The following is a 22,715-nucleotide window of genomic DNA, read 5'->3' as shown; positions in this document are numbered from 1 at the left end:
CACTGTATGGCTACGTTCCGAAGATCTACCACAATAAATACTAGGGATTTATAGAGCTCAAAGCACTTTTTAGAGTTTTGGTTAATCTGGTTTTAATCAACAAATAATTATTCGGCACTCAGACTGCTCTAGGCACACTAGGGTACAAAATTAGTCGTATTTTATCCTCTCAACCCAGCTGTGAGGTAGGTTTGCTAAAGCTGTAATATCACCAAGCATTTTCTGTACTGTTCCTCAGAACAGATAACATTACCAAATCCCAGAAGCAGACATCTCTAAACACTTGTAAGAAAAACAGAGTTGAACTTAATTTTTTAGCATCTTTGCCCTTTTTTTTTTTTAAACATAAGTTTTACAAGATAATACATTTTTTATAGTTACCTGATGTGGATACAACTTTGAATTTTGGCAAAAAGCAAAGCTTAACTTGCATTATAATTAATTTTGCTGTGTTGCTTGGATCTCAGACTCTCGGTTTTGGCAAGTACAACAGGTTAGTGGTTCTGTTTAGTGTCCCTTCTGGTGAATGTGATGATCTCCAACCCAGTATTCCTCCACGAGCAAGGTCGTCCTCCTCGGAGGGACAGCATAACCTCTGGGGAAGAAACCTGTCAGCATCCAGAACTCCAGGGCCAGTCCAGCGTGGGATTAAGCATGATAACAAAGGTGTTTTCCCAACATTTATTAAAAGAGAGTGGGATGTTTCTCTGATTTTACTAATGGGGACTATCCATGAGCACATTTAAATTTAATTACATTTTGAGTACAAAGTATATAGAATCTTATAATAACATAATCTGTAAATTACAACCAATTTTTAAACAGCAAAGTTGAACAATAAAGCTACTTAAGTGCTTGAATTAGAAATAAACAGGAAAATGTCTGCCATGGGAATTAATAGTATAATGGACTCTTTTGTATTTTATCATCAGTATTAAACAAAGGAATGGGATTTAGCCAGAACTGCACTTTTTAAAAGTATTATGTATTTTTATTTATTTTACAAAAGAAGAAAAAAAAAGACATACTCCCTCCATAAAACTCCAGATCTTACTATGTAAAATAACCATGCACTAATTCGTATCATAGTCACACGATTTTAGGCTGTGTGCAGGAGACGAGTGTCATGAAGGTGGGAGAGAGATGGCTTCCACAGCTTCCGTGAGGTGCAAGGCCAAGCTGTACTGCCCGTGCTTCTCTGGTAAAAGCTCGATGACTTTATTTACTAGTTTAGCTGTTGTCGCAATGGGCACTTCTGTGTTTTGAAGATCCTGGGGGTTCTGCAAATGGGACACAAAAATAAGGCATTGGTTAGACACAACTAAATAATTGTTACTTAAACTTAGCGGTTACCAGGATAGTAATTTCCCAATAAAAATGCTCTTCTTCAGAACTAAGTCAATGAAACCTAGAACTTTCCCCCCGTTATGAAACATGCACAGAAGGAACCCCCCTGCGGCCCCGCCCTGTGTCCACCGGGCCGGCGGCCGCACGTACCATTGCTTTCAGCCAAGTGCAGAGCGTGGGCGGGAGCCTGGCCAGCAGCTCCAGGCCCTCCCTGGTCTGCGCGCGGAGCACGGCCTGCGCCAGCCGCTGCCCTATCAGCACCAGCAGCTGGGAGGCGAGGACCTCCTTGTCCTGAACCTGGAGGATGGCCTGCGGGGACGGGCGGGAACCAACAGTGTAAGAGCTAACAGGTTAGTTTACTGCAGGAACGGTGAAGAGTCTGGTGCACATTTGAGCTGTGGCCGTATATACCACCAAAATAAAGTCCAACTCAAACAGCATTTAAAACCCAGATTTCTCATCAGTATTAAACAAAGGAGTGGAATATAGCCAGAACTGCACTTTTTAAAAATCAGCTCATCACCTGGTTTTTCTTTTCCCATCGCCTAATTTTTTCAGTTCAGTTTAACGACAGGAGTCATTTTCAAGCTTTGGGCAATGACAGGGAATTACATTAAATCACGTGACTGCTTAAACCCTCTAATGGCTCTGGGTGCCCTTCAGGTAAACATGGGCTGTGAGACCGCCTATGACCCGTCCCGGCCTGGCCAGGCTGGTCCCTCCCAGGGCCTCCTTACTTCCTGTTACTTCTGTCCCTAGTGATGTGCCCCCAGGTTTCTCAGTGGCTGCAGCTGCTTATCCTTGAGGGCTCAGTTCAGATGTCACCTCTGACTGCCCTGTTGTAGCAGCTGTTGTTTCTTCACACGACCTTGTTCATTTTCTTCCCAGCATTTATTGCTCAGTGCACAATTCTGTGTGCTGCTCTGCTCCTGCCAGGAGACTGTCAGGTCTGGGGAAGGAACCCTGGCTGCTCTGGCCGGCATACTGCACGGGTTACACTGAATACTGACCAGACACAGGAGTCTGATTAGTTTACTTCTCTTGTTCTACTTTTATACCTAGAAGTTCTAACAAAAGGAAAAGCGAAAAGCTTTACTGGACACTTTACTGACTCTTTACTCCAATTATCAATTTTTAGAACTCGAGCCCAAGTAACATGCACAGGGCGATGATCACCTCTTCTCCCAGGTGGTCAGCTCCATAGTTGTAGAGTTCCACCACATAGTGCCTTCTGACGACGTCCTCACTGACTTGCAGGTGATGGGCCAGATTCACGGCCAGAACTGGCCAGTCCTGCTCCTTCTCAAAAGGAGTGGCTGGAGCCTCTTCCGAGGAGTCTCTGTCCTTTGCGAGTGCATGTCGGGCCTGGACAGCTGCGCTGACAACTTTCAGTAAGAACTGGAAATGGGGAAACAAATGCGGCAACCTCCTGTTAGTATGCTTCATTTAAAAATACTAAGTTCAAGTATTTATTGGCTTTTCTGTCAGTTAGAGTGACTTTTCCATGAAAACTGTTTCCATTAAATTAAATTAAAAATAAAAAAGAAAGAAAACCTCCCAAGTGGCCATCTCAGGAACTGGAATTTACCTGTTGTCGTACAGAAATAAAATTTGGATCCATTTCCCCACTAGGTAATAACTGAATTGAAGTTAGGTCTTTAAAAAATGCGTTTTTCCCCTAAAGAAAAAGAAGAGACCAAGAAAACTGATGAGTATGGATTGTTATTAAGGGGAGGAAAAAAAGATTTAAAAAATGAAGTCATTTAATCAAGAATAATGATTTGATTTTTTTGTTACTGAATAATAACACTTCTGAATTTTATTCACTTAATTTGTATAAATATTATCTAGCACGTGGTAGGCAGCCTTTAGGGTGGTCCCCAGTCGCCTCCTCCTGGCGTCCCTGCTTTGTGTAGTCCTGTTCCCCGAGCGTGGGCCGGTGACTCACTGCTGGTAAACAGAAAGGGGCAGGGATGACAGCATGTCACTTTCAAGATCAGGTTACTAAGGGGCTGTGGCTCCTGCCCTGAAAGTTCACATTCACCCTTACTTGCCTTCCGGGAAGCCAGCTGCCAGGCTGTGAGCCGCCCTATTGAGTCACGTGTGTGGCAAGGAACTGAATCCCGTCAAGAGTCATGTAAGCCTGAAGTGGGTCCCCCAACCCCACCTGGGTTGAGCCCCGGGAGACTGGCTGACACCCTGACTGCAGACTCACAAGAGACCTTGAGCCAGAACCACTTTGAAAGGGAATACAGATTCCTGACTCACAAAAATGATACAGCATTTGCTGTGTTCAGCCACTAACTTTGGGGATAATTTGTTATGCAATAAGAGATAACAAGTACATAGTGTGTACTCTGAATCCTTTAAAAATACTTGTTGAACTGTTAAAAAAAAACGAACACCTGTTTAAGAGGACAGATGTGTGTCTGAAGAGCCAAGACAGACTATCAGAAAATAGGACTTCAGAAGTTCCTTGAGAGGAGGTGCAATACAGAGCAAAGAGCACTGGCCCCACTGGCTCTAGTCCCTGGCCCACCCCTTCCCACCAGGTTCCCTTGGACAAGTGACCCCACCATCCTGGGTTGCTGTTTTTTCAGCTGCAAACAAGTCATGCCACATATCGCCTAATACTTTCTAGACCTAGTCATCAATGGTTGCAGGTCCTCTGGTGTGAATGCCAAGTAGGGTCAAGCGACATCCTTCAGGGATGAGAAGCACCAGACTTCCTAGGACAGCCACTGCATTTGTTCATCACTGTCTGAAAGTTTCCCACGCGCTCACCCAGTCTGTCACCGTGCTTCCCACCCGGCGGTCTCAGATGCCGGGGCCTGCTGTACACGAGGGCCCACGCGCTGGGGGTGTGTGTGCACACTTACTATTTACTACACTTCAGACACGGCCTAGCACTTCCTGTTGACCGCGTCACTTAACCCTCACAATGACCATGAGGGAGGCCTGAGAATCATCACTTTCTGAGTGAGAAAACAGCCAGGAGAAAGGAAATCATTCTGGCTAGTAGATGGCAGAGGTGGGACTGTGTCACCAGCATAGCACATGGCCTCTCTGTTTGCATGAGTCACACAGCTGTCTCGGGTCACCCAGGGTGATGCGGGTCGAGACTGACATCACCACCGTGCTTGTCAAATCTGGACATGTTCTGGTTTTGAGTCCCTTTTTGAGGAGAGTTCTGAGCTTTATTTTGGTTGTTCTTCAAAAAAAAGAAAAAACCTTTTTAAGTACTTACGAGGAATAAATTTTTTAAAACATACTATTTCTGCTTATATTTACTCTCAAACTTACCACATCCAAAATCATTCTAAACGGGCTTCCCTGTAAACGGCCTGCCCACTCTCCCAAACTTGGAACTGAATTTAATCCCAGTCCCCTCCCCGGCAGCGCTCCACCCAGGCTGTCACCAGGCTGCTGATTCCTCCAGCTCCGTCATGATTTTTATTACTTCTCCCCCGTCCACATCCTCACCAGCTCCTGACTTGCAGCGGTTTCCCAAACTCAGCTCACTGCCATCCCCTCCGCAGACCTCTGTCATGTAACGTTCCTGTAACATCTCCGTAATGATAAATGCACTAAACATTCACTAGGCCCCTGTTACATGCCCAGCACGACACAGACACGGGAAGACGGCAGAGGTGGTGAGTTCAGGGAAGGTGGACAAAACTTTGAAGGGAAAGTGATGCTGAAGAGATAAGGAAATAATGAACAGGATCTGGCCATACAAAATAGCGGCCTGTGAAAATGGAACAATGCAAACAAGACAAGAAACGATAAAAATGTCCAACTTCTCTGAGGAGTGAGGGGAGTTCACAGTGGCCAGAGCACAGGGTAGGGAGTGGTCGGGAAGGCAGGGAAGGTTAGTTCTGGTGGGGAAGCCACCTTCCTCGGGCTCCATGTTTCCACGCGGCAGGAAATAATAGATTCCAAGTCTCCTGCTCCCCCAGATGGATGGTGCATTTGGGAGGAGCCGAGTGCTCTCGGCGGTGCCCGGCTCTCCCCTTCAGGGAGGGTCTTCCTGCAGGGAGCACCTGCCTCTCTCCCAGGCCCAGGAACCCAAGGGAAGCCAGCAGGTGTCCAGCAGTGCCTCAGGTGTGCAAGTCTCACAGGCGAGAGTGATGATCATTTACTGACAGACGCCAGGGTGGGGAACACAGGTTAGGCTGTGTTTTACGTATTGGCTTGGGACGACTACGATTAAGTCCAAGGGGAGGAAAGCTCCGGCAGCCAGGCCGGGTGGAGAGAAGAGGCTGCTGTGACGGCCTAGGGAAGATGAGGAGGCCTGGGCTCAGGTTCCAGCGATGGAGAGGAATGGACCGGTAGGGTTTAAGGAAGAATTTCTAAGAATGAGTTTACAGCAAAGGTGGGACTGAAGATGGGAACTGGGCCAGGAGTCTTGGAGGTTTCTAGTTCATGCCAGCGTACAGACGGTGACAACACTCACCAACGGACCCAGCTGGGGAACTCGGAGGGGAGCGGCAAGTTTAGGTCAAGGGTAGGGCAGGGGTGAGGGTATAGAGATGTTTTAGGTACCAGGTATCTGAAGTCCCACAGCACATTCAGAGAGAGACATTCAGTAGAAATACACGCCTCAAACTCAGGATAGGTCAGGCCTGGGGATACACAAGAGGGAGGAATCAAGTCTTTCCAAGAAGAATGAGAAGGGCAGACAGCTGGGAGGGCAGAGCTTCGGCAGCAGATTTAAGGTAACTCAGGACAGCAGCAAGCCTGAGGGGGAGGAGGGAGCAGAGACCCCCCACAACGAACAATCCTCCACAAGTCACAAAGGACCAGACAACTCCTCCTCAGGGAGACAGTCCTGCAAACCCTCAGCTCCAAGAGGCTCCAAAATCCTCTGAGGATTACCTTACTATCAAAAAGGGAGAGCGGCTTCACGGCCTTCAGAGAGAACCTCATAACCGCGTACAAGACGGCGCACAGGACGGAATGGTGCTCCACCAGCGGGTAGTGGATGTGCTTCTGCTCAAGGGCCAGCTCCACTATCGAGACTGGTCCTTCGACAGCCAGCCAGGCATCCTCTGTGTCCAAGACGGGCACTTGCATTTCATCCCTGCTGACATCTGCCTGAGTGTTTTGAGAATGGAGAACTGGGTTCAGAACTGGAGAAGTAATAGCTTGTAAATATCTTAATGAGCTTATTACTAGCAGCCAAGTACAAATCCGTATTTCTCCCCGCCCCCCAAATTACAATTAAGAAAACATAAAATCAAATTCTAATAAGAAACACCACTTTTGTTAGGCTTCAGTCAAAACTTAGAATTGAATTAATCAAAATAACCTCTTTTCATAGTCCTCTCTTGAGTCCAATGGTTTTCAAAATATTTGATATCTTAGAGACAGTTCAGACTGAAAACATCTCTTTTACCTCCAATAAAGTCTGAAGAAGATCCCAGCAGGAGCCAAGGAAAGATGTCATTGCTGTATCACTCATCCCCACATCCTGTTTTTAAAAAGGAACATAATTAACTTCAGCTGCAAAACTGCTAGTTTTATCAGAAAAATGAAAAACAATACAACACACCTATTCAACTGACTTTCTACATTTGAATAGACAGGCAGGAATTTAAAGTGAAGGCACTGGCACATTTTAACTCCTGTCTTTGGATTCAACTAATTTTAAAATTAGGCTTTAAAAAAGATGGCTGAACCATCAACTTTTAAAAAAAAATGAGTGTCTTTCTGTATCGCAAAGAGCTGGTGTCATCAGTCAATGATAGATGGCGGGGGCGGCTCTCCCACTCACTGCCCAGCCTGCTGAGGCATTTGCTCACCAAATAACCACTGTACTCGGTAGGATTCACACGTGAGAAGTTGACCTGAAAAGTTCTAAGAAAACAGCCTGGTCTGGTTTCAGAGCATATTTTAGGGGCTGAACTGAACCCTCTAAACAAACCTAGGACCCCCAAGCCCGTGACCTAAATGACAGACTGATACTGTGGGCAACGGCTCCTTCCCGTTGACTCCCTGATGGGGCCTCTCCACTCACATGCCATCTTTTTTAAACCGACAACCAATGAATTCTTCACATCCCTAAGTAATCCATCCTTAAGTAATTCAGAGAGAGAGAGAGAGAGTGTGTGTGTGTGTGTGTGTGTGCACATGTACACGAACTGTATTCACAGAGCCACTCTAAAGAGCACACAGATGGATGCTTCAACAACGGAACGGAGAGTTTTCAGGACCAAGGGACTACAATGATGGCTGGATGCCTGTGTCCCGGTATTTCTTGAGATATTCGTAATAAGAATATTTCAAAGCTTTGAGCAAAAGCCAGCACTGTTCATCACTGCCCGGAATCCATGGACTGGAACATTATTTGAGACCATTTGTACAACAGTTTTTATGTAAAGGAAGATCAAATCCACTACTCGTATCAACCTACTTCAACTTGACGTTGGAGTTTCCATTATAAATTACTAATTTGAAAAATACAGCAAAAATACACAGCAGTGGCCACATGTTATCCTCCTGTCCACAGTCCAAAGCTGAAGACATCCTGTCAAACTTAGCTTAAACATACTATCTGACCATCTGGAAAGGTAAATTAAAACTGGTCATAGTCCATAACCAGTTTCCTTACTAATACAGTATTCTCTTTCCATTTTTATCTCCTGATATGTCATCAAAATGGTAAAAGGCAAAGTTCACCCCCACAGTTAATAAGGGACCACAGAAAGTGCAAGATTAACAACTGTACATCTAGTTAAGGGAGAGTCACTTACCCTTCGGCATAACCTATCCTTTGGTGATTTTCCAACCTAAGATAAAAGGACACAAAATGCTGTATTTATTTAATAATTTAAATCAAAAGGCATTACTATGGTACAGAAAGTAAAAAGTTACCAAATGTTAAAAAATATAAATGCAACTAAAAATATAGTATTAATTTCATCAATTAAATGCTGGTTCTACTCATAACACAAAGCAATTAATTCTGTGGTGGAACTTGAAAATATATTATGAAAAACATTGCACTGGGCTCACAAATAATCCTTTTCAAAAATACTTATTTTTGAACTATTAAATAAGACAGACTCCAAAAATCTGGTTCCCGCTTTGTAACCTCAAATAACTATGTTGCCTTAAAACCTACAGCCAAACTCAAGGCTATGAATTAAGAGTAGCTAAGACTTCTGCTTGGTGATAAAGATACACAGTAATTTTAAATGGTCAGAAAGAAGAACACTCTGAAGCAGACAGAAGTTACATTCCTGGCTCAGAAAATCAGCTGATGTCCTCATTTAGTAAGTAATCAGTAAGATCCTACTGTATACTTTCCACAGGGTAGTAAATGGGAGATAAAGTTCTGCCCCTCAGGAACATTACTGATAAGACAACTCACAGGAAACAGCGACAGTGGAAGAAGGGACTGCAGGACAAAGATCTCTTTGCCTCGCCACCTGTCACTGAGATTACTGCGATGGCCTTCAAACACCAGGCTCAGCCCTCCCCATTTTCAACATACTTCATCCTGTTGCCAGAATCGTCTTTTTTTTTTTTTACAGTTTTTTTAAAAAAATTGAAGAATAGTTAATGTACAACGTTGTGTTAGTTTCTAGTGTACAGCACAGGGATTTAGTTACACATAAATATATTCCTCTTCACATCCTTTTTCATTATAGGTTATTACAAGCTATTGAATGCAGTTCCCTGTGCTTTATGGTGGGAACTTGTTGTTTATCTATTTTATATTTAGTAGTGTGTATCTGCTAATCCCAAACTCCTAATTTACCCCCAACCCTTTCCCCTTTGGTAACCATAAATTTGTTCTCTATGTCTGTGACTCTTTGTTTTGTAAATAAATTCATTTATGTCCTTTTTTTAGATTCCACATATGTGATATCATATGATATTTGTCTTTCTCTGACTTATTTCACTTAGTATGATCACCTCTAGGTCCATCCATGTTGCTGCAAATGGCATTATTTCATTCTTTTTCATGGCTGACTAATATCCCAGGAAAGAATAGTTAGATTTAACTAGAAAAACCTGTTACCAATGATGTCAAAGCATTTTCTAGAGAAGCTATGGCCTAAAGTAGGTCTGAGCTGTATTCTGTCCAGGGTTGAGGAATGTCTGTCACTGTTCATTTCAAAAGAACATGTTGTCCTTATGGTGGTCATTCTCCTGACATCCACTTGACTGCTGCCAGAGTGACCCACACCCTCAACTGGCCCACAGCACACACTGACTAGGGCCCTGCCGCTTGGCTCGAAGCCCAGAGGCTTCTCTCTGAGAGGCCGGCAGCTTCTGCTCCCATCAGCTGAGTTATATACTCCCCTGTTATGTGTGTTTCCAAATCTACTTATGCTGTTTGTACACACTGTAATTATGTAATTTAATTAAACAACTGATGAAATATGAATGAGAAAAAAAAGCAAGTTCTTTATATGAATACTATGTTGAATGCTTTAGAAAATTTATGGAGGATAGCAGCTAACTCCTAGGACTACTGGAGTAAATATAACAGAAACAATTAGAAAGATTAGGGGATAAGTTATAAAAATCTGAAGATTTTACACTCAGATTGCATCACAGCTTTAAAGAAACAGGATCTAGAAACCATAGGCAATGCACTATGGGTGAGGTTTATTTAGGAAAACCAAAGTAAAATTGCATTCGACCCCATTTAGAGAAAATATCTTGGCCCTACATCCAAAGATGGGTGAATAATTGTGCATTATATGTTTTAATTAAAGTGCAAATCCTTGCTTCAATCAACCACTGGTCCTAATCACTTGGTGGAAGGGGCTTTCACAGGATATCACTCTCTTTCAAAGATGAAGTCCTCACGATGCCAGCACTGGGAATTACTGAGCATGAGTGAAATGTAGTATCAAGTCAAAAAAGAGTCTAACAAGGCCCTGTGTAAATAACCTTTCTTATATCAGCCAATTATTAAGAAAACCAAATAAACAAGAAATCAGTACAGGAAATCTAAAGTTACCTTACCTTATCCATCAAGTATGTAGCAGCAGAAAACCTTTTCACCAAGAACGTGTTCCACATCATCAGCGCGATGCCTGCAGAGCGAGCAGAGCAAAGCAGGGAGCTGGGTGCGCACATGTTCTCTCTTTCATCATACGTGACCAATCTCTGTCTTCCCTAAGCTTCTGAAACTATCTGGGCTATTTATTTAGACATTATTTCTTATATATTTTTAACATTTATAAGATTATTTAAAAATCTGTCTTTACTAAAAATCAGATCTGGGCTGCATGAGACTATATCCAAATGGCCCATAAGCATAAAAAAAGATCATATCACCGGTTATGAGAGAAATGTAAATGTTTAAAAATGACACACAGATATCATTACACAACCAACAGAAAGGCTAATTTTTGTTGTTCACGACAACACCAAGTGTGGACAAGGGTGTGGAACAAAGGAATGCTCTGACACTGCTGGCAGGATAATAAATGGGTAAAACCACTTGGAGCGTGGCTGGCAGTGTCCACCTCAGTGTTCTGCTTTGTGCACGACTGCCGAACACTGGAAACAACCCCAGTGGATTTTTCTGAAATATCACCACCAGAGTGATATATAAAGAAGTATGAAAAAGCAAAACAAAATGCAAAAAATATTTGTAAACAGCCAGACAAAAAAAATCTGGGCTTTATACATCCACATACAATGAACTGTGGCATTGATTAGAATTTCTCCAACAGCAGCTGTCAATCAGGCAGTGTAAACATGACATTTCACATGCTGTTACTATGACCCACTCAGCTGCTTCTGCACCTCGGAGTGAGGTCCTGCAGAGTCTGTGAGGAAGCCAGGACGCTTACTCAATGTACAAACTGGGTAAAGTATCCAACTTGAAGAAATACTAGCCTGATGTCGGTAGGTAACTTAATTTTATCAGTAAGGAGAATACTCTAGAGACCGTATTTTTCCAAACAAGACACTTTAAATCTTTCCCCACCCCGCCCCACCCCCGGAAGAAAGTAAGACCTAAGAGATGAATACATAAAATAAACTTCAAGTTCTCTTAATGTAAAATGAAACATTGTAGAGTTTCTGCAATTTGACTTCCACTTGCAAGGAGGTGTTACAGGAGAGCAAAGAAGTAGCTTCTCTAGAATTTATCACATAGACATAAAGGTGATACCTCCCCTGACCTGGCCCCAAACCTACTCTCACCACTTGGTATCTTACTAACTTACTGTCCCAGCATCTGACTAGCCTCGTACTGACCTCCCCGACTAATTCTTACAGGGACACTCCTCCATCTAGTAAATGGAACCAACAACCTGTTTATAATTTCTCTACAATTTGTAACATTTTTTTCAAGGAGACGTCAGCAGTCCCCATGGTACGGCGGAACAGTCAGTGGAGAATATTCATGTTTATTAAAAGAAGCACAAGGTAGTTTCTAGGGTGTAGTGTTAGTGGGCTTTGCCTCCCTAACTTTTTCATCAGGAATTCCGGTCCTAGGCAGCCTGTCCCTCTTTCCTTATCCATCTGTGAACTAAAGAGGGAGTCAGTAACTCGTGCATAATATTCTCAGTATTTAGACTGAGGAACAGTTGTCAGCTTGGGAAACTGATGGGAGGGAAGACAAGGTGGTAATTACCGCCAGCCCCCTTCTCCTTTCTGGACGGCATTTTTCCAAGCAGTTAACAACAGCCAGTACTTTGCACTTAGTGATACACACTAATGTGTAGTGGCAGCACCATCAAATAAAAATTTAACAGGCTGTGAATTTAAGGAGACCTGGCTCTTCTGAATGAAACAGTTTTGTTTTTAACGTCCGTTTACTTACCATTCTGAATATGTGCATTAAGAATGTGCTTCAAGTGTTCTATTGACTGAACAAAAAAACGTGCTTCCTTACATCGAGGGAGCAAAAAGGAGAGAAAAAAAGAGAAGAGAATCATTTAACAGGTGTTTCAAATACAAACGGAGACTTCTTACATAAATTTCTATATAAAGCTACCAAAGAATGTTATAAAAACATGGAATTATTAGGTAGGAATTAATTTTTCATAAGGTAATGTCAATGATCTCTCTTAAATTTACATTATCTATATAATGATTAATTCCTAGGGCATCCAGATTCAAAATTTACTGTGGTTTGTACATCAGAGCAGTGTTCTTTCTCTCCAATGAAGACTTGAATTTCACACAGATGTGAAAACAATAGGTTTGGTTCTCTGTAAGTATCATTCATTCATTCGTTCATCCTTCAATAAATATTTATTGAGCAACTACTATGCACCAGGCTGTGTGAGGCACCAGAGTCACTCTAATGAAGAAAACAGACCCAAACCCTTGCCATCACTGAGGTTACGTTCTAGTGAGGGAGCTGGATAATAAATATGGTAAGTAAATTATACAGAATGTTAGTGACAAGTGCCAAGGAGAAAATATTAAAGCAGTGAAGGGAAATAGGAACTATCAGAGAGGAAGGTGGAAATTCAACTCTTTCTAATCAAGGTAGTTTACATATTAAAACTCAAAAAATAGTATGTAAAACGGATGGAATTATCCAGATATTTGCTAAATAAATGTGTGGCCTGTACAAAGATTAAGCACATCACCTTTGCTAACGTGTGTCAGAAATTCCCCAAAGAGAGTTGCAGTTGTTTTCAGCTTAATAAGGCTGTGAATGTAAAATGGTAGAAATTGGGGAGGGGCTGCTGGATGCAGCAAGGAGACAAATATTTTAACAGGAAGAAAACAAATAAGGAAAATGGTCACTTATTTTAAAAGTAAACAATTCTAATGACAGATAGTGTCAACGCTCATCATGACGTCAGGCACTCTGTGTGCGTTTTCCCTGTATGTTGCTACAGCCGTTGGAGACATCACTGTTTGTTCCTCCTTTACTGAAGGAGAAAAAACGGAGAACAAAAGGGTTCAGAAATGTTCCGAGAGGTCACACAGCCGGTAGCGATGGGGCTAGAACTCTGCTCCATCCATGTCTACTATGCAGACTGCCTCTGGTTTAGAAAAGAAGGCTATAAAACGAAGCTTTTTTTTTTGGGGGGGGGGGGTAAATATCACTTTGTTAGACTTGCATCTGGACTCTGAATCCTGAATCTCATTTATTCAGATTTTAGAAATTATGGTGTCTTTGTTCTAGTCCCAACATTCTTTCCTCAAGGAGGAAAAACATCCCATTTAAGTGGGGAGCCTAAATCCGACCACCACTCGGGCTTTAGGGTGGTCAGCTGAAGAGGGTGATTCAAGGGTCATCGAGAGGGTCCCCGGCCCTAAAATCTTTTTTTGGTCAAAGTTTAATTGATCAAAGAACATGGCTTTATTTAAAACATTTACTTTTTAAATGCCTCCCTTTAATATGTAACTGATTACCTATTAAAGACAACTTTTTTTTGGAGGAAGGGAAATATCTTTACCATTCATATACTAGTGTGAATTAATTCACCAGTGAGATTTTTCTTCAAGAGCACAGCCTGATATAAGGACGATACAGGAAAGAATTCGGATTTGAGAAGGTTAATTTCTAGACCACTGAGTAGGAGGCCTACACGAAGAACTGTACCAGCAAAAAGAAACAGATGTCACATGGTTTCACGTCTCATTTTATCCTGGTGTTGATGCGGAAGGACTGGCACCATCATTAAAAAAGGGTAGAAGCAGGAAAAAACAGGTTCTGAGAGTGAGTGGCCAAACACAGACACCTGTCAGCAGTCATCGAGAGCAGGTCTCCTGCCTCCGGGTTCGGGGCCTCTTCCCTGTGCTGCTTCTAGACTGTGAATGTTTGTGGGGGAGGGTGGCCGCCAGGCGCAGAAAACGATGCCCAAGCAGACATCGGGAACTTTACTCTGGCTTTTACTATGATGACTACAATAGAGAATTTTCTACAGGGTAGGTGCTATCTCATGCAGAAATTCCAAAGGAAATAAAAAATACACGCATCACAACTTAAGAAGGAGTAGGGCAAAACACACTGGCTTTAGATACAGAGAAACCAAGGCTTGAACCCCAGCCCTACTACTGACTAGCAGTGTGGCCGGTACCTTGGGCAATGCCCTTGACTCCCATTCTCTCCTCTCCAAGTGGGGATGACGCCTACACGCCGTGGGTTTATCCTGGGGAGGAGGAGCCAGAACTGGGGAAAAGGCCTGTGCGGCTCCGAGCGTGGCGACATTGCACAGGGGAGAAAGCAGAGCGTGTCCATGACTAACGACAAACCCCGCAGAAGCGCAGCGTGAGCACCAAACACAGAGCCTTACCTCTGGGTCTTTATTCCACTGAACCACGTACTCCCAGCAGCAATGCGCGTGCAGCACATCGAGCTCGAGGCTACAAGGAAACTGCTTGTAGGCCAACTGCAACAGGTCTGAAAGTCAGGGGAGAGTGAGAAATTATTTTCCCCGAAGGGAAGCTCGGCCCCATCGTCACTCGGCTGGCTGTTGCCTTCCTGGGGTCTCTGTTACCTGGTATGGCTCCCAAGTCCATCTCCACCTCTGCCACCTCAAATAAACCTCTGGGACTACCGTCTTTGGGTTCATCTGGGTTTTCTGCGTCTCTTTCTTTATTAGCAGCCAGTTTAAGTACTTCAGGGCTGAAGTCCTGTTTAAATATCCACTTGGCTACACTGTCTGCAATGCCACCTACAGTTTGGAGACAAGAAGGAAAATGAACATTGGCAGCGTTTGCCAAAAGGCGCCCGCACAGCACGGGATGTGAATTTCCGTACGACGGGATCTAAGTGTCATACTGCTTTAAGCCTAAAAGTGACCCTCGAAGCCATGACAGCAGTGTCACCACCTACCACGCACCGTGTGAGGACAAGTGGGATGCTGGATACCCAAGGGCATCTTCACACTCTCATAAAGTATCAGGTCAGTAATAATGCATATGCAGATATGTCTATATAATACCACACACATTCTATGCCCACAAACTCAGAATGCACTCTACCAGATGTAGATGAAGGCATGAGTACATCTTTAAAACACACTCATTCAAGTATAAGTGGAAACAGACCAATTAGCATGATTACTTGTCTTGGCTTCTTAGGGCAAAATACTACTATTAATAGTCCACCAACTTGCCTATATGGAATATTTTGGGGCAAAATTTAACCATAGTTAATTAACAGCATGATGCTACATCATGTTTCAGTCATCAATACAGTCCAAAAAATTACAAACTGTAAAAAACATTCATGATGAAGAGTGCCATCTACTACCTAAACAAACGCAATCTTAACGTCATTTAATAAAAATTTTTCTCTCAGTCTTTTCTCCTATTTTGATTCAAACATAAACCTTTCCACAGAAAAGAATGCATCTCAGTAAAGTCATAATTATCAGTGGAAATAAATGAGAGCAGTGTGCTGGGTGATCTGATTTCTTATGCTGGGTTTCTAAATCACTTGGTAACTTCCATTTCAGGATCAAGCCCCTGACTCTGTTGCCCAGATTAATGCTGAAGTGGTGTTCCTACCTTTTCACCAGGTGGCGGCATGGGCTGCAGGGTGTTTACAATTTAAAAATACTCTCAAGTCTTATAAAGAGAAAACGAGTCAACTAAAAAAAAACCTAGAAATCCCTGGGTATTACAAACCCAGAAACACAGTCATTCCAGTATCAAATGCGTGACAGAGCTGCTGGGAAGAAGAGGGAGCACGCTGAGGCAAATTCAAAGTGTAAGATGCTCTGGTCCTGCAAGACGTAAGCACAGGAACCCAGTGACTCCAGGGCAGCAGAAAGTCACGCAGTGGAAAAGAGGTACAAAGTTCTGTGGAAATGAGGAGGAAGAAGGGAAAACTTGCAGTCAGTGGATCATGAGAGGGTTCTTGGAGGAGGCAGCATTCGAGGTGGGCCTTGGAAGATGACTAGGATTCTAGAATCCATGAATGGGAGCAGCTCTCGGCCGCTCAGACCCAGAAACAGGGAATCCCAGATGTCTCATTTGCACTAAAATCCAGCAAAAAGCAAGCAAGGAATGGAAAGCTGAGTTGGATTCAAAGTTGAAAGTTCTCAGGGAGAAAGCTTAAGAGTTTACACTTGGTCCCAGCAGCCTCAGTCTGGGTCTCCTTAAACCAGTAAGGTTACTGAGAGCCCCAGAGAGCTTTAGCTTAGAGTTTAGGTTGTATTTATCGATAATTATGGTATTAGAAACTGAAATTGAGGAAATGTTACAAATATTTGTCCTAATTCATTTTAAAATAAAAATAATAAACCCATCACGTTAGTATTTTCTGAGAAGGTATCTGCCGAAGCAAAACAAGACACTCAGCGGGAAGAGCGGCCCCGCACGCGTGCAGCCTCCTCCGCGTCCAGCCAGGACGCGCTTCCCCGGTCAGCCTCGGCGGCCCAGCCACCGGGACGCGGAGTTTTGGGTGAAGTGTGTGAGGAAGACCCGGCCTCACACAGACAGCAAGGAGGAGAAGGGAGAGGCCCTTGGACCCCCCCTGGGAACCGCGGTTTAGTTTGGAAGGCGGGTGAAGCAGCTGGTGCTTCCTGAGCAGGGAACTGACAGGCTCAGTCTTGGGGACGATCAGCTGAGAAGTATGTGGTTATTTATGGGGAACAAGTATGAATTATTTATTTTTAAAATCTGAGTGTATTTCTCTTTCCTTATTCCTTCAGTCATTTCTATAAAAGACAAAGCAAACAAAAGCCCCTACCACAAACAGGCAGATAAATGGCTATGGATGCTCAGATAAACTGCAGGCTACCTTTTCCTCCTTCTAAGAGCTTCTTAACAGAGAGCTTCGGGAGCGGCTCGGCCTGCAGCGACGAGACTTTGGCGGCCCGGGCGTTCGCTCTGCTGTGCAGCAGAGTCTGAAGCACGAGACAATCCTCCAGCTGTTTGAGCAGGAGCTTCCAGTACTCGGTGTCAAGAGAAAGGGCCTCCCAGGAATCAGTGAGGGCCTCCGAATCAGCACCCGGAACTGTCTGGGAAAACTGACAGAAGGTGCACAGGTGAGTCTCTGGCCAAGGTTCTGGATCAACATGAGCATGAGCGAGCTTTCAACCTGAAAGCTGGCAGACAGGCGGGGTACGTCACAAAGCAACTCAGAGATGCTGCTGCACAAACACTTCAGCTTGGCTGGAACACGAGGGTCGGGGCAGACAGGAGACTGGGGGGCAAGGATGACGGAGCTCGGACGTGCGCGAAGAGACCTGCAGTGAGGCCCCCAGTTGCATCGTCGGACACTGCAAAGTTTCCAGGGCCACCCCAGCCAGGGCCACCACCTTTTCTTCAGGATACTGACAGTTCTTCAGAAAGTACTTGCCAGTGGAAAAAGGATGTCTTAAATTTCTCTGTTCGTTATTATAAACATTGTAAGCCAGTCATATTAAATTTAGCCCACAAACCACTGAGACTGACAGTGTTGAGTGAATCTCCACAGACCTATTTAGGTGTTTCATCCAATTTCATGCAACATTGCCCTAGAAAAAAATTATTTGATCTACCATGAGATATAAGGGGTGTTAGTCTTTTTCTTTTTTTAAAATAAATTTTAGTCTTCAACAAGTGATGAAAAAAAATTACAAAGCAAAAGCAAAAGGAAACTTTCATTTGAGTCATTCAAACTACCTGCAAAACCACCTTTGTTTCTAAAATGGGGGTATAAACGCAACTGTAGAACTTCCGAGCAGGAAGAAACCTGCGAAATAATGCCGTCTAACCCTGATCCTTCTGGGTGAGGAAACTGAACCAGGACCCGCCTTTTAAAGGGTCTCTCCACGAATCACCAGCTGTCGGCAGAGGGCAGACCTCTGCTGTCCAACTTTAGTGCTTTCCCCTTACGCCACGCGGAGACCAAGTTCAAGGATGCATGTCATCTGAATAAACAAATTAAGGACAGCACCCCTCATCCCAAAAGAGACAGGTATGAACCTGCTGGACACACATTTCAAATCCTAGATGTTGCACAACAAAGAAGACAACGCGGTCCAGAAGGTAATGGAGAGCTGCCCCCTCACCTTCTTCTCGGTCAAGTTGTTGGATATCTGTGCGGCCACAGAGTGCCCCACGTGCGCGGACAACAGAGCAGCCCCGTTGTTCTCAGACTGGATACAGGCCGTGCGCATCTGCTGCCACCATGGGGACACGGACTGGGAGTCCCAGGTCTCTTCGATGGCCACTGCAGGCAAAAGGGGAAGGTTGAACAAGAAACTCTGAGCTTGGCGATTTTTTTTTTTTCGGTCCAACCTTTGACGTTAAACATAATGTTAAAACTAGATTAAAACTAGATTCCCTATTGATGCATTTCTCTATTTCTAAATGACTCGGAAAATAAATCTACAATTTATTTTATTTAGAACACTTATATTCCATTTATTTATGCTATTAGTCATCTTGCTTCTGAATCAACTATAAATCTCTGTTTGGAATATGTTCATTGTTGCTGAAAACTACTATTGAATACTTTAACATAACAGATTATTATTCTTATCATGCCAAAAGAGTAAGAAAAATATTGCCTCCACTAGAGATGATTTGATTCACCTAAGTTGAGAAACACGTAGTGTTCCTATCATTTTTGATGATGATGCAAAAATACAAAAATCTAAAAATATTTATTTATTTATTACTGTATTATTTTAATTATTTGTTTATAATTAAACAAAGGTGGTAATTAAGGAGGTGGTAATTAAGTTTATTTTTAGGGGAGGTACTGGGGATTGAATCCAGGACCTCATGCATGCTAAGCATGTGCTCTACCACTTGAGCTATACCCTCCTCCCCTCCAAAAATATAAATTTAATTTTCATAAAGCACACTTTGAATGCACTCAGAGCTATCTATGAATACATAAAAGGATCTCTCTAGTGAACTGTTACATACCCTCTAGTCTACTTTTGCTAAGTACCCTCCCTCCCCTCTTTGTGGAATTTCGACACTGAACTTTGTTTCCAGGAGCCGGAGCCTGAGACCTGAGGAGGCCAGACCACAGCGGCCCCGGCACGTACCTTTCATCTTGCTCAGGAGGTACAGCATTGTGTGGAGACAGCAGACAGACTGCGGTTTGTCCAAAATATCTTTTTCCTTAGAAAGCCAAACACTCAGGAGCAGAGACTGAAATCAAATTTAAATCTTTCTCAGTCTAAAAATATATTTAACGTAAACATAATTTTGCACTTTTCTAGAGAGCGGACGTGTATACATGAGTGATTCAGTCCCGCGGGCTGGGAGATAAAATGCTTGCTTGTTACATAAGGTAACGTGAGGGGCAGAACAGAGCATCTTGTCTACTTTAGAGATTCTCCATTTAGAGATGCTGGGGATCTAAACTCATCTATCTCCACCGCTTCTTTAGGTCAAGTACTCCCCCCTTCAGTTCGAGCCCCTGTGAATGATCATCAGAAAGGACACTACCGTGACAGCATGGGTCACAGTGGACTGGCACGGAGACACTGGGTTAGGACTGGAGGTTACAACTGGAAGGTCTGGAGCTGTGAATCTAGCCCTGGCCATGGCCATATGAAGACACGGGGGACTAGGCAGCAGCAAATGAGTATGTAAAACTATCAAACTCCCAATCACTGACAGGTCATGAGTAACGGATTTTAAACAAAAAAAACCACTTAAATTGACAGAAGAGACTTTTAAGAACCAGCATATTGAAGTTAAATTTAAAACATTTAAGTAAATTCATAAAATTTGTACTCAGATTACTTTGGGATAAGGAAAAATTTAAAGGCATGGTGTCCCATCTGTAAGTACTGGTGTGGATGAAAGGCCTTGACTGCTTATAATTCTGCAGTGCCTTTATGTTAAAAAAAAAAAAAGCTCTAAAATAAAGGTCAAACATCAGTTTAAATGCATTAGTACAAATAATTTCCAACAATTAAGACAATTAGGAAGTTGGAGAAGTGTGGGAAGGATATCAACTTAGGAGGTTGACCTAAGGTCGGGAGATGTGGGTACCCGGCAGGGATATCATCCCATTCGATCCTAACCACCTCTTGTGCAAAGACGATACCCAGATTTTACAAATGATGAAAAGGAAAAGTAACTTACGCAGCACCACACAGTTAATAAGTTAGAACTACAGTCTGAACGCAGAGCTGCCTGACTGTAACACACATTTTCTTTCCTCTCTTTAAAAATGCGTACGTGTACATATAAATTTATATACATATGTAATTTTACAAATATAAAAACATACACCGTTTAAAGTGTTCTATTTCTCCCTTTTTTGGTTTAACTTGTCTCCCTTTCTTTAACCCTTTCACATCTCTCCCTTTATCAGCCTCCTTTCTACTTCATCCTTTACAAGAACCTTTTTATATTTTCACAACCGAGTGTGTCCTTTCACATTTGCCCTCGTATGCCTAAGACAATGACAATGTTAACAACAATAAATGCTAATGGCTATGCAGAGCTTACTATGTGCCAAGCCACTAACTGCTTTTCTAAGTACAGACATACAGAGAGTATATGAAGGGGGGACGGAATGGAGGGGGTCACTGTTTTACAAGAATGGGGTCATATTATACATTCTACTTGCTACCTAACATCCTGTGTCATCCATAAAGCAGCAACTGACTGTATTCATTTATCAAGGTTATTTCCTATCTTTTAGACTGCCTTTTAACCTCATAGTGCACTGCTGCTTAATCACTAGGCAGGTTAAAAAAAAAAAATGGGTTGCCCACATAGGCAACGAAGACATTCCATAGTGACTTGGAAATTACTCTGTCTCTGTCTCGGTGTTTTGTGCACACATGTGCTGTGAAGCAAATCAAAAGGAAATGAGGGGAGATGGCAGAACTTATCTTTCAGGTTCACAGCTAAGTTGCCATTAGACTCACTCTGATTAATTCTGAACACAAAATGTATGACCAGGGCTTATGTTAACAGCACAGTTTCTAAACACACTGCAGGGTTAGAGTTTCTCAAAGCTTGATTCATGTCCCCAACAGCAACCGAGTTTCAAAGTGTTCATAAAGACAGCCAACCCGAAGGGTTATTTTAAACTTCATTATATTTAGACAAATTAAATGTCAAGTCTTCGCTCTCTCTTCACACTATTAACTCTTCTACCTTCTTCTCCAACTAACCGGTTGCTCCCCCATCTACCACCAACTTTAGCAGATCCTAAAACAAACAAAAAGAACTTGTTCTTCTGTTTAACTCTCTTTCCCTGTCTCTCCCATGCCAGCCCTTCTTCCTGCCTCTTGCCCAACAAGGTAACCTTTGCTTATAATCTAAAGAATCATGCAGTATGTATCTTTTAAAGATTGGCTTTTTTCTACTCCATATATTTTCCTTGTTCATCTAATCTGTTGCTTGGATCAGAAGTTCACTCCTTTTACTGCTGAAGAGCATTCCATGGTTAAGGATATGCCACAGTCTGTTTATCTGTTCACCCGCTGAAGGGCACCACATGGTTTCCAGGATTTGGCTATTATGAGGAAAGCAGCTTATGCACATCCATGTACAACCAATGTGTATTTAACTGCTTTACTTCCTGATGACATAGATACTATACAGTGAGGTAGACCCGAATCCATTTTTAAAGGACTTAAATGTTTAATTAAAAGAATATGTCAACATAGTCATCAAGTTCATAGAGGTGGAATGCCCACATCCTGGCCAAAAACAAAGATGCGAGGGGGCGTGTGACAGTACGTGTATGTGCACATGCAGGGGGCAGTAAAGAGCAGAGCTGGTGATGGTAGGGGACTCCCTTGCCCTTTCCACAAAGGGTGCAAACTTAGTGTGTGGTCTTTCCATCGGACAACTCTTTTATTTACATTTGTTATAGCACAGAGATTAAATCCTAGCATACATTCAAAGTCGGGGAATGTGTGATAATTCCATAGTGCTTTAAGGGAACTTTATTTTGTTTTCCGGATAAGAACTTCTAAAATTCTAATATGAACATTTTCACTGATGGTCACAGTCCATTATAAATGCATGCATACATGTCAGGTTCTTAATTTATTTTAGGCCAACCATGGAATATGCTGGTTATAATTTACAGAGAATGAGAAAAATAAGATAATATGATTCAATTAAATATGGTGATGATAAATTTTCTGATCATCTTTAGAAAGTTTTCATGTATGTCCCAGAATATACTTTAAATAATGCTTTAAAAAAAAAAAAAAGACTGACACTTCCCCGTGACATGAGCAAGGAAGAGCAGCACCCAGCAACGAGAACCCTTACCAGCAGCAGCTGGGGGCTGAGTCCAGCCGACTCCAGGGTGCGGCACATATCCTCAGTGGCGCTCTCTCCATGCAAACACTTCCAAAAGAAGAAACTGCCTAGTGAAACAAACACAAAGCCAGTCACCAACGACTCTTTACCATTTGGACGAACCATTGCCCTGAATTGCAACCTGGAGTCCCAGAGAAGTGAAACACGACGAGAGAAGAGAGATCAATGGTTCA

General features: G+C 42.9%; 1 protein-coding gene across 2 annotated transcripts in view; it reads right to left on the bottom strand.

Annotated features, from left to right (window-relative positions):
* Positions 1-666: 666 nt before the first annotated feature.
* RAB3GAP2 (RAB3 GTPase activating non-catalytic protein subunit 2) overlaps positions 667-22,715 on the bottom strand; it is a 73,265-nt gene continuing 51,216 nt past the window's right edge. Inside the window, exons 21-35 of one of the 2 annotated variants that reach the window (XM_010992979.3) lie at positions 22,492-22,589; positions 19,284-19,389; positions 18,294-18,454; positions 17,039-17,267; positions 14,787-14,963; positions 14,583-14,689; positions 12,146-12,212; positions 10,333-10,403; positions 8,103-8,138; positions 6,746-6,820; positions 6,226-6,444; positions 2,936-3,025; positions 2,524-2,745; positions 1,498-1,656; positions 667-1,280 (exon numbers count right to left, since the gene is read on the bottom strand). In XM_010992979.3, coding sequence (XP_010991281.3) covers positions 1,125-1,280; positions 1,498-1,656; positions 2,524-2,745; positions 2,936-3,025; positions 6,226-6,444; positions 6,746-6,820; positions 8,103-8,138; positions 10,333-10,403; positions 12,146-12,212; positions 14,583-14,689; positions 14,787-14,963; positions 17,039-17,267; positions 18,294-18,454; positions 19,284-19,389; positions 22,492-22,589 — 1,973 coding nt within the window. In that variant the 3' untranslated portion in view covers positions 667-1,124. Of the gene's footprint in view, positions 1,281-1,497; positions 1,657-2,523; positions 2,746-2,935; positions 3,026-3,047; positions 3,298-6,225; positions 6,445-6,745; positions 6,821-8,102; positions 8,139-10,332; positions 10,404-12,145; positions 12,213-14,582; positions 14,690-14,786; positions 14,964-17,038; positions 17,268-18,293; positions 18,455-19,283; positions 19,390-22,491; positions 22,590-22,715 lie in introns of those variants that run through there. The other variant, XM_031438396.2, reaches the window with a different exon arrangement.

The sequence above is a fragment of the Camelus dromedarius genome, chromosome 21, assembly GCF_036321535.1.
Source record: "Camelus dromedarius isolate mCamDro1 chromosome 21, mCamDro1.pat, whole genome shotgun sequence".
Lineage (NCBI taxonomy): Eukaryota > Metazoa > Chordata > Mammalia > Artiodactyla > Camelidae > Camelus > Camelus dromedarius.
This window is presented reverse-complemented; position numbering and strand designations above follow the sequence as displayed.